General features: G+C 40.6%; 1 protein-coding gene across 6 annotated transcripts in view; it reads right to left on the reverse strand.

Annotated features, from left to right (window-relative positions):
* Positions 1 to 797: 797 nt before the first annotated feature.
* mpped1 (metallophosphoesterase domain containing 1) overlaps positions 798 to 12562 on the reverse strand; it is a 67861-nt gene continuing 56096 nt past the window's right edge. For all 6 annotated transcript variants that reach the window (XM_047338488.1, XM_047338487.1, XM_035147012.2 and 3 more), the window contains 4 exons: positions 10419 to 10534; positions 5552 to 5665; positions 2862 to 3042; positions 798 to 1901 (listed from right to left, as the gene is read on the reverse strand). In XM_047338488.1, coding sequence (XP_047194444.1) covers positions 2924 to 3042; positions 5552 to 5665; positions 10419 to 10534 — 349 coding nt within the window. In that variant the 3' untranslated portion in view covers positions 798 to 1901; positions 2862 to 2923. The remainder of the gene's footprint in view (positions 1902 to 2861; positions 3043 to 5551; positions 5666 to 10418; positions 10535 to 12562) is intronic.

Consider the following 12562-nt stretch of genomic DNA (forward strand, 5'->3'; position numbering starts at 1 on the left):
AAGTGGTGAATCAGACTGAACATTCAGCTTTTTATTAAACTTATAGATGAAAGTTCCCTCCATCTTTTGCTCTTTTATAGTTCCCTTTATTCTTGTCTTGGAACGTGTTCTTCATAGAAACTAATTAAATTGGTGTTTAAATGATGAGGCGGAGCACTCCCTTTCTTTCTACACTCTGCATGAAACCCTCTCACAGAAACTAACACCCCCTGAATATTGTGCTTGTAGAGACCTTCTGTACCAGCATCAACAAAAAACCATTCATCTTGGAAAACAACTTAATAAAGTGGGACTTGTTACTAAGGGAATTGCACACATATACTGTAGCTGGGTACAAATGCACATGTATGACAAATTAAAATGTGCTCTTGAAATTGAGTTTCATTGACAAACAAATACTGTAGTATTTAAAAAAATCATTTCTCTTAAAATATCTTTTTTTTTTTAACTCAAGTAAAGTCTGAATTGTTACAGAGCATCAGTGGTGTGTATTCACGAAGGATGGTTTGCTGTAAGTGTGTAAGCTTTAGCTAGGTGTACCCCAAACTGTCAACTGAGTGTATAATTGCAATTATTACTTCGATGCACAGGTTGCAAAGTGCCTGACTGGAAGATATTGCTTGTTTCTTTGCATCTATGCATTGAAATACCGATGCATATCTGCCTGGTAACAAAACGATGTCATTCAATGTGAAATTATTATAATAATTATGATTATTCAATGACAACACATGGTTGCTGAATAATTTTCTGCTGATCAACTAATCGTTGCAGCTCAGTCACGACTCACGACATGGCCTCAGCTGACTTTGTATCATGATGAAGATTTCAATATTTGGATGCAGAAGCTGCCAAAGCAGTCTGCTCTGATGCTTTCACATGCTTGTTGGTTGTGGGCATAAATCTGCAACTGTGGTACTGATCCAACAACAACCTTTACATAAGCAGATCATAATATAGTCTATGGGGAAAGTCTGTCTGAACTCCTTACTAGTCTCTAATATGCTCCAGGAACTGTGGTGTTGATGAGTGACAAATTAATCTCTCTATGAACTTTAGGACCTGTTGATGAACAAATGAATCACCAGACGTGTGTTTTATGAACTTGAAACGTATCCCATTTCTAACCTTAACCAAGAATGTGCCCTTTGAAGAAAAGCTCAACTCAAATTTCAACTGGTCCTGTACTTGTACACTCAGGTGTAAAAGTGCGCTTGGTCTAACAAGTGCCTACAGACATGGGTCTCTTGGTGCTCATTCTGCATGTGCACCTTTGGACACTGTAAGATGACTAAATGAATGAATGAGTGACAGTGAATCGGGAATAAACTGTAGCTCCGGGGAACCTTTGGACTTAATGACGAGAGATCAAAGTGCGATGTGTTGTGCACATTCAGATTCAGTTGGAATGGCCATATACAGAAAACAGAATACAAAGAAAGAGAAAAGAAAAGCTTTTTAAAACAGATAAACTGCTAAAGGACATGAGAGTTAACAATCACTTAATTGGCACAGAGAAGACCGTACCAAAATTAACATTAACAAGTAACAATTACATTACTAAGAAATAGACTGAATGAAAAGAAACAACCGCACATCTCTGGACACAGATACTTAAGTATTTTAAAAAGCAGTGCAACAACTTGGAAATCTTACAGAAAAAACATTTTTGTATTGACAGAGAACATTTACATAGACCAGTTACAGTACATTAAGTTACAAATTTGTCAGCAAATTTGTCTTGAATAAGGATAAAAAAAAGTTCCATCTCTCCTGTGAGCGACACAGAGATTTAAACATGAAAATCAATCATCTCTGTTCAGATGCTGGGTGAGGATGTAGCACCTTTACATTGCATGTTACCTGCTGTCCCTTTCAAGTCCAAAAAGCCCGACCTAGAACTAGTTATTCACAGAATGAAGGAGGGAGAGGAAGAAAAAAACAAGATAGATGAGAAGTTGCAAAAGGGAGGCCACATGAAAAGAGGGTTGTGAGTTGCTTCCTCTACGTCCTCTCTTCAGTGGGTTAAGAGACGTACAGAGGGCTTGGCAGGAGTTGGGTATAAATAAATAATTTCATCTAAAATATGGATTTTATTTATAGATATTATTCATGTAATTTGCATGCATAACAGGTCTACCCAACCTTCTGAAAAAAATAGCCAACCCACAACTCTTCAAAGGTAGCCCAATGGGGTGGGACCTGGCAACCCTGGCTGTAATGAGGCTCAAGAGAGCGGTGTCAACACGTTTGACACCCTGACTCTCACACAGCCTGTGGCAGAGACCTCCCGCTGCCCTCACACACTCGCTTTGATCTCACATATTCACGCACAGTGGCAAAAAAACACACTCCAGCAACGAGGAAGCCAAGAAAGACATGGGAAATGAATGTTTACAAGAAGGGAAGGGAGAAAAAGTTTTAAAAAAGTGAAGCTCCCCCCTGGCAAATGTCCCACTGCTGAGTCCATGCTACTGAAACTCTCCAGTAAACAAGGCATTGGGTTGTTTCACTGAAAGTCCAAACGCTTTCAGTTTAATTTGAAGTTACGAAGGCCAACCGCGACCACAGCGTGTCTCTTTTCAGCCTCTGAGAGACACACGAGATTGTCAGGGCAGTAAAAGAGAACACAGAGAAATGTCCAATTTCTCCTCAAGTAAAGCACCTCTCCACTCGTTTGTCTTTTTTTAGACACTGTTATTGGTGAAGAAATGATGGCACACAAAATAACATTAATGACGTGTGTGAGCCTCTGGTCCCAGGTTCCCTACACTAATGGACCCCAGGTGTACCATTTGGCATCACATTAAAACCACACCTGCCTTATATGTACATCATTCAGTTCTGCCTGCTGATCTCACCTATTTTTGCCTGCTCCTTTTTCCTGATTGGCCGTGAGCGTTTGCGGGACAGCTTCCTCTAGTCATGTGGTCCTAGGGTTGGGGAGGTCAAAGACAATGGGTGGGTTCATGGGCAGGAAGTTGACGGTGCATGCCGAGGCGTTGACAAATGTGGTGGTCCCATCTGTCATCATGCCATAACCTGGTGAGAGCAGAGAGGGAAAGAAAGGATGGGCCTGAATTAAGCACACTGTCTTCACAACACTTCACTGTTTGTCATTTTAAAGTGCACTAAACTCCACAATAGGCAGCATCTTGATTCTCCTTGTGATGGCCGTATGCACAGTTACATATTTGAAATAGATGGTAGAATTCACTCTGTCCCATACTCATCAAAAGGATTCAATATAAGTTTATGATTTCATACACACTCGCATTATCATCATCACTGGTATTATTCATTTCTTTGCAGTCACATAGTGAAGAAACCAGTTCGAACCAGTTATTTAGTTTTTTTGTTTATCAACACATTTTTGACACACTACATATTTGGTTTATACTGTAATTATAAGTTGTAGTAATGCATTTTTCTTCATCTTCCAGTTAACATGTCTCATGTGTCAGTCACTCTCTCTGGTTTAGGCCAAAGATATGACTTTCTGTGAAGCCTGGTAAAATATAGGACTAGTAAATGGTAGGGATGAGCGAGTACACCATTATCTGTTTCTGTATCTGTAGCTGTTCAACCAACTCAATTATCCGTATGATCTGTCTGTCTGGCCGGGCTGGGTGCACGCTGACTCGGCCAGTGGAGTCAGCGTTCATCAAAGTTCATTATCCGTACCGGATACTCGTTTCATCCGAGTATTCGGCTCAACCCTAGTAAATGGACCAGATCAAGTGCTGCATCAGCATGGGGGGGTAATGGGATTTGATGAGGTTTTAGTTGTTGTCTGTTTTGCTTCCTCCTATTGGTTTCAGATGGTTTGATATATGTCTCCCTCTTGTCTCATTTGTTAGGTCAGTTGTTTGAGTTAAGGTCCTGTTTTGTTGTTATTGCATCAGTTGTAATGCTCGTCTAATATTAACTATTCAGTGCTCATGTAATATTGTAACAATAACTACTGACTGCTCATGCATTAATGTAATAATAATGACTGACCGTTTTTGTAAAAGTGTAATAACAACTATTCAGAGCTCACATAACATTATAATAACTACTGAGAGCTTGTGTCATTAAGTTATATTAATTACTGAGAGACCATCTAATAATAACTACTGAAACGCTGTGGAATATTATAATAAAAAAAATTGAAGACTCGTGATAATTTAATAATAACTACTGAGAGCTTCTTCAATACTGATCTGTAAAGTGCTTTGAGTGGTCATCAAGACTAGAAAAGCGCTATATAAAAACAAACCATTTAACCGTTTAATAACTACAGAGCACTAACAGAAAATAACTCAAACAGAATTGTTTGTGTGGCCTCTTTAAATGTGGAAGAGGCCAATACGAATACCAAACTCACAGTATAATTTTTTCCTTTTGTCACATTAACGAAGAGAGCTGCTTTCAGCCTATTTCTCTTATAAAATCTGATCCAGTTTCTAATCTGGACTCTCTGTTGGGGACCGCTGCTGCAGGGGCTCAGCGCTGACCCGATAACTTCAGAAAAGAAATCCTCTATCCTAGGAGACAGTCTCTCTGCCCTTGCTGGCCTGGATGAAAAGATGAGGATAATGTTGTGGCAGCTCAGCTATTCTCTAATATAGACTTCAATCATTTTCTTCAAAAAAAGATTTCATAATATCTCCATGTTCTCCAAGGTAAATTGGCTGGGAAATCTAAGGGGAATTTCACCTGCTTCATCCTAAACCTAAATTTAGTTAAAAGTAAAAATGATATGATTACTTGACCGTCAGGAATACATTTTTAGGCAAATGGACTACATGGTAAATGCTCTGTATTTATATTGAGCCTTTCTAGTCTTGGAGGACCATGGGATCAAACTACCAACCCTCTGTTTAGTGGATGACCCACTCTCCTCCTCAGACACAGCTGCCCACAAATATTGTTTTTACTATATTGAATATTGAGACAACTTTAGATGAAATGGTGTTCTTCATTTAGAACGTGATCAGACATCACAGCTACTGCTAAGTATAGAGGATAACAATATCATGTTATTATTGTTATCCTCAATTTCCCTTACATTTGTTTGAACGAACATGTCACATCAGTGAATAATGGGTCACACTGTCCAAGAAATGAAGAGGAAATGATTACATTTAAGATTAGCTGAAATCAGCAAGGCGATCAATGACTGTAACAGGAGGAGGGGCAAGTCTCTCAATGATATAGATAAAAAATACGTGCATTAATAGATTATATTGATGCTGGAACACTACACCTTCATCTATTGTAATAATATACAATAAATGTAGTAGTAGTCTGATGTCTGTTTTTATGCATCTATACATTTGCTTATTGTGAATACAGAGAATAAGGCTTCTAAGCACATGCAGGTATAATAATTAACATATGAAAATACATTTTAAAAGTAGATTTGATGAGAGTTGATGTCTAAAATGCTTTTTACTTACTCAGTGAGATTTAAGCTCAGTAAAAATATCATATTGCCATCTGTTGTAATAACAATCCATTCGTCCTGTCGATCCTGTTAATGTATTGTAAGAACGCGTGCACACACCTTCATGAATGTGTCCAAACACATGTAATTTGGGCTGGACTCTCCTCTGGACCGTGTTGAGGAGCTCCATGCACCCGACACGCTGCATCTTCTTCGGCACCCAGTCCAAGAAACCTGCAGACAAACACACCTTGAACCAAACCAGCGACCCACAGAACCTGCTCTCACCCACAGTAAGGTCATGAGGTGTTGCTTGGCTTCCCACTATGTATAGTAGCTGTTGAGTGGGTTGAAATGGACAGCAACAGTGCTAGCTGCAGTGGAGGCGCACAGTAATTCAATCATATTTCGTCATAGAACCATATGTCAGTGAATACATACTGTAGACCCTTTAAATATTGCATGACATTGTGGAAAATATGCTGTATACAGTCACTATGAATTCAGTCCACTAGTATTTATTTATGTTGATACTGGTCCAGAGTTAAATATCTTGTATTTCTTGTTTTGTATTTATTACATTTATGAATTTCCTTTCAGTCACAAAAATCGCTGAGAGAAAAAACAACCTTTTTCTGTGTTTCCATGGTTAAATGTATCGTCAGGAAGGTTATGAATTTAATCTCCCTCCAAAAAGTGATTCATCACGTTTTAGAGCGGAGCTGTTCATTTCACACTCCTTGTCTTATGGCAAACTGCACACCCAGCACAAAATACAAGTGACTCTTAGAAAGCAGCCCCAGAAAATAAAGATCAATCACCAGCACACACAGATGCAGACTTCACAGTATGTGTGACAGGGATGAAGCATGGAGTGTATATGATTTAGTGGCTGCTCTGTGAGGAGGGATGGTGCTGATGCTGAATAAAAAGCATCAAGTCAGAGAAAGAACACGACTGAGGGGCTCATGTCTCCACCGTCCCTCCCTTCTGCTGCTCAGTTCAGACAGGGATGACAAAGTAAACAAGAAGGAAAAGAGAAAAAGAGAGATAACTTAACGAGAGAACGAATAAACAAAAAGGGAAAGACGTCCATGTCTACGGCCCCATGGTATGAAATCAGGACAGCTCCTCCCGTGTTTGACTAAACTAATGGATGAACTCTTACTGTTTAAAATACTGCAATTTATTTATAAAATACTGGAAATAAACAAAAGTACCCAAAGTAAGTACCCTAGCCAATAGTCTCTCTCTCTTTTCACCTCAATACATTGACATTTTGGCCTTAGAGTTGTCTTAGAGGAGAGGTTCAGGGGGTCAACTCCAATGCCAGTAGGTAATTCATCCTCTGTGAACCATGAACATCGCAAATCAGGGGAGATTAGGTCTAAAGTGCACAGGTAAGGTCTTGAATAAATTGCGGCAACTAAGAATTTAAATACAACATATGCTCCTTAAATTGATCTGTAAACCGAGTAGAGTCAACAGACGTGTGGTAAATAGTTGTGAAGATACCGTGGACAGAGCAACAGATCTTTAAAGCACTGCTAGTGTTGGACGATGATGTCTGGTTTACGAGCAGCATTCCAGTGCATCTCAAATGTGACCATGTGGTTATCTAATTCAAAATATGTCATCATATTGCTTCTCAGATGGTCTGGTTTACTGACAGGGCTAAAGAAAATAGAAGTGGTCAAAGTGAGATTTTACAACCACCCCCGGCTGGAGTGCGTTACATGGCCCGTTGAGCTTACACAGCTGTTTCTTTAAAACCTTCACCTGTACGAAGTGAGTGGTTTGCTTCTAGCTGGACCTCAGTGGGCGAATAAGACAGAAGAAAATAAAAGAAAGAAAGAAAGAAAGAATGAAAGAAGGGAAGAAAGAAAGAGAAGAGCCCCCAGGGAGGACTCCAAGATTCTTTACACATTTTTATTTTTTATTACTCGAGTGCTAAAAACCTCAGAAGCAGAGTTAATGGACCCTCCCATACATAACACAGACATAAAAACTCAGCTGGCAGTGAATCAGTCATGCTGGTAAAAATGATACAGTCTGACTTCCGTGTCCTCTGAATGTGTCTACCTGTAAAAACACACGATTAGAATCACTTTAATTACAGAAAGCCTTAAAACTGGAAGTGTCTTCTTTACATGTCTTGGGAGACGGTGGAAGTGAAGTTCGAAGTTACGAGGGCTTTTTGTGTCTCTGGGTGTTTTGCTCCAAAGTGCCACTTGTTTCAAAGCAGCTGCTGCTTTGGGCACGGAGCCTGTTTCCCTCTTGTTGTCTTACTTTCTCTCCTTCTCTCTCTCTCTCTCTCTCGCTGTTAACTTCTTCCTCACAGCCAGATAAAGAGGCCATATTTTTTCTCTCCAGCCACAGATCTGCCACTTTATCACACCTCATAAAAGACTCGCTTTTGCTGCAGTGCAAAACATCTTGATCACAATTCCTTTTCCCTCACCTTCTTTCCCATCATTCATTATTCCTTCTTTCATTAAAAATAACGTGAAACTGGACCGTTTTTCTTGGCTCCTGGCACTTTCAAAAATTTAAAGAATTATTGTCTTTCATTTCCTGTTTTTCTTTTTCTTCTTTCCTCATCTGTGTGTGTGTGTGTGTGTGAGTGTGTGTGTGTGTGTGTGTGTGTGTGTGTGAGAGAGAGTGAGTGTGTGTGCGTGTCATGCATTAGTTGCCTACTGTAGCTGCTCCATATGCTAGTCGCTCATGAGCAGATAGCGGGGGACACTTGGCTAAGCTGAATGAAAAATAAATGGCCGCGTTCGCAGAGACGCAGACACAGAAATCAATCACACACACTCACTCACATTTGAACACCGCAGCTGCAGTAGGAGATGAGGTGTGAAAGTGTGTGTGAGAGTGTGAGTCAGCGAGTGAGAGGAGTGTCTGAGTGTCTCTGCCTGCTCGTGTGTGCGTCTTTGAGACGGAGAAATATCTACAGGAAGTCAAGCTTGTGCGCCACCATCTGTGTTTGCTCCGACTCTTGTGATGTTGGTGTGTGAGGACTGGGTGTGTGCGAGACACATGCACAAGCTGAGAGGTGATCAGTAGGAAGGCCAGTAATGTGGTAAAATGGGATTTCAGTCAGGGCAGGATGAGCTGACTGGACAGTGAGTCATTGCTTCGATGACAATCACCTTTTATTCATCTGGACAACATGAAAATGATTCAACAAAGTTTCACCATTTTCACTGCTTTTATCTGCCACCCACAGTACACACATTGTATATTTATATGTACGAGTATGTGTATGTGGATACTCAGGTAAATATACATTCTATAGTTAAAAAAAGACATGTGGCCATGTAACTGCAATGTCACCTATTCTTATAAAGTAAAGAAGCACCACCACCAAACCTATGTGGATTTACGCTCTCCTTTACACATATGTATATACTGTTGTAAAACATTTGAAATGTAGACCATGTTAAAAACTCGATAGTATAACACAAAACGACTGAAATTCTGTTAAATCTATTTTTACAACTGACTACAAAAGTAGAAATGCATTATTTCCTAATTGACACAACACTGAGCACTTAATATCAATGTTTGATGACTTCTGAAAGAAGAAAGAAGTCAGGTGTACGATGAGATGTCCCTCTGGGACACAGTGACTGATGTAGCTGCTGACGACAGCCAGGAGGCTTCAGTCAGAGTCTTTCTCAGCAGGTGGACTGCGTAGTGGACAGAGTGCGATGTGGAGGAGAAGTTGTAGCCGAACAGGGTTGACTAGCAGCGTTGGTTCTATATCAAAGCCGGTCCTATACATGTGTAGTATATTCAATCCTGTCTCCCAGATATATGTTTATGCAACCAAACTGCAACCGCTAATGGGAATGTAATTGGAATCAGATTACACTCATCATTGATACATTGAGGATGTGCTGTTAATTTACATACTTGAGTTGCAAATCAATTGACGCTGAAAACATCAGTGAAATATTCACAGACGCTATGTAAACATACAATATTTAGTAATATCTGATGTTACGGTACCTTCTCCACCTGTAGTGACTCCAGCTTTATTAAAGTGTTTCATGTTTGTTTGTTAAGGTCAGTGACAGAGTCTAGTTTAATACAGAAGAAGTTCACAGTGACCTCAGATGCAAGATTTGTATTTACACTAAACCAGCATCTTTGACTGACCTGAATCAAAGAGCTGTTGTCTGAACCACAGACGAGACTCTGGATGTAAACCTGGAGCCTGCACTACAAAGCGAGTGCAACATCTTTCCTTCATTGGCTTAACAAACCCAGCCTAAGTGGTCACACGACGCTGGTCATCAACTCGATAAGAAAACCCAGGTCTAGATATGAGCGTGTGCACCTAAAAGGGGCGGGGCTTAGTGATTATAACCAATCACCGGCATGGACAAGTGCACTGGCAGGAGAGTCGCATATTTCAAAACGAGGAGCAAACAGTTGTATTAGAGAAATACGAGGAGTACAAACACATTGTGTAGAATAAAAGAAACACAGCTTGTAGAGTGTAAAGTAAGTGAGGCAATGTATGTTGTGATTTGGCACTATACAAATAAAATGAAATTGAACTGAAATATAATTTAATACACTTGGAATTATCCTTTGTGTGAAAAGGGAAAATAAATGAATAAATCATGTTGATCCTGTAAGACAGTAATACAGAGGTGCCTGTGTAAATGAAGAACTATAGATCTGTATTGTAATGTTGATCAAATAAGATAATCATTTATTTTTCCCACTATGGGGAAATCTGATTGTTCTGAATGACACTATTTTATGTCATAGGTGTGTTTAGAGTCTGATGTGAATGACTGAATGTGTATGAGTTCAAAAAAGAAAGCTTGTTGATGTAGCATACATTGTGTGTTTGTGTGTGTGTGTGTGTGTGTGTGTGTGTGTGTGTGTGTGTGTGTGTGTGTGTGTGTGTGTGTGCGTGTGTGTGTGTGTGTGTGTGTGTGTTTGTGTGATGTAATCTGTGTCTTACCCAGTGGGGGGCAGTGTGTGACCAGGATGTCTGTGTTTTCGGGGATCTGATTCCACTTGTCCAGCAGAGCCTGACCCCGTGGTAAGTTGAAACCCCAACCATAGTACCAGGGCTGCCTGCACACACACACACACACACACACACACACAGTTTGGTTAATGAACTCACTATTACAAGAAGAGATCTTACTGTCTCCCATCCTAACCTTTACACAACCTTTAAGATCTACACAAATAATACAGGTCATGCAGTTGGAGGTTGAGGGTAACAGAAGTTTTTACATTCCTCTCAGATGTTAGACTGTAAGAGTGGCCACATTGAATAATAGGGGAGAAGATAACACACAGCCAACACCTACAGCGCAGTGTATTGTGGTACAAAACATCAATGCTCGCCTGCACATGGTAAAACATTAAGAAGGAAAATATGCTTACAACTGCAAGTTATTGGACAAAACAATTGTTCTTCTTAGAAATCTAGCACTCAAATAATACACAAATACAAATATTTTTATTAATAATTCATAGCGATAAAAAATCCTCACGTGAACAGTATTGATAGTGAAGATGACGGGAAAAATGCTCCGAATATTTTACAGTGTGTTTTCTGTTAAAGCTGATGTCTCGACAAAGACAACAATGTGAGGGGGAGATTGTGGGAAAGGTTTGTCGTGTAGGCCCACAGGCTGCGGACAAAAAACACACACAATGCTTTCATGCTGTTGAACTGTAGCTGACACTCTTCATGACCGTCCAGTCATGATGATTCAGTGTGAAAAATATGTGTCTAACCTCCTGTCGGTGCTGCCTGAATTGGCAGCCTGTCTAATGGAAAAACTGCAGGAACACAACACAGGGAGCAAAGATCATGAATCTAGAACGACCTCTCCCTTCTTCTTTTGTCGCAAAACACCAACAGTTGTCATCCTCCTTCATTTTAGTGTTAAAACATGCACAGCTTCCAGGGGGACTTATTAGGAGTCATTATTGCGTGTGTGTGTGTGTGTGTGTGTGTGTGTGTGTGTGTGTGTGTGTGTGTGTGTGTGTGTGTGTGTGTGTGTGTGTACGTGTGGTGGTGGTAATCGTGGGGGGAAGGGGCTGCTCTAAACATCGCCTTGATCACAGCGAGTCTTAAAATGCTCGACAGGAAGACGACGGAAGAAGAAGGGAGAAAGAGGAGGAAAAAGAGCCTTGACGGCTGGGGCTCGTGTCCCTTTACTTTGATAGTGAATGCCTCGGCCGTGAGTTGAGTGACGGAGGAGAAATTAACATGTCACTTACAATCTGTTCTCCGATCCATCTTCACCAACACGCCACAAGCGTGCGCGTGTGTGTGTGTGCAAAATCAGCCGATGACGTCCGTCGCCGTGCAGCCAGCTTTTTTAAATTGCTGAGTGCAGTCACTCGAAACGCCAACTTTATCGCCAAGGCCGCTGCTCAATGCGTCTGTACTCAGTGGAACATCAGATGAGAATTTTTAAGAATAATTTCCGGAGTGTGTGTGTGTGTGTGTGTGTGTGTCTGACATGCTTGGGGACTTCTGAGACAGATGGGGAAACAGAAAGACAGACCTGAAGATAGGAAGAAATACCTGTCACACACACTCTCTCCTCGTCTTTCTCTCTAATTAAGAAAGCTAAAAATGGTGATCCTGAGGTCACCAGCGTCGGGAGGGGCGATCAAGTGCGTGTAGCAGTGTACCCTGGGAAATCACTCTGTATTCCAGCTGGAGCGCACGCCATTAGAATTCCAGCACTTCGTGAACATCAGAGACTAAACATTTCTGACGAATGATCTTACGCTGCCCATGAACACAATTTCAATAATTTACACAGCAAATATTAAAACATTTAGACCGGCCTTAGCATATTAATAGGGCCTGTGGAATGTAATATTCATGTCCATCTCAACATGGACGTCTCAATTAAAATGGAATGAGCTCAGCAGTATGATTGATGCTGCCGACTCTCGGTGTGAATGGAAGGATGAAGAGAGAGCAAAGGAGGAACAGGGAAGAGTTTCTCCCTGATAATGACCAACCAGATGCTGATGTATCCTAACAGAGGGAGGAGAAGCAAAGAGAAAGATTCATGAGGATGGAGAGAGCGAGTGTTGTACTTAGATCAATGGCTGCATGGACTAATT

Source organism: Hippoglossus stenolepis, chromosome 22, assembly GCF_022539355.2.
Source record: "Hippoglossus stenolepis isolate QCI-W04-F060 chromosome 22, HSTE1.2, whole genome shotgun sequence".
Classification (NCBI taxonomy): domain Eukaryota; kingdom Metazoa; phylum Chordata; class Actinopteri; order Pleuronectiformes; family Pleuronectidae; genus Hippoglossus; species Hippoglossus stenolepis.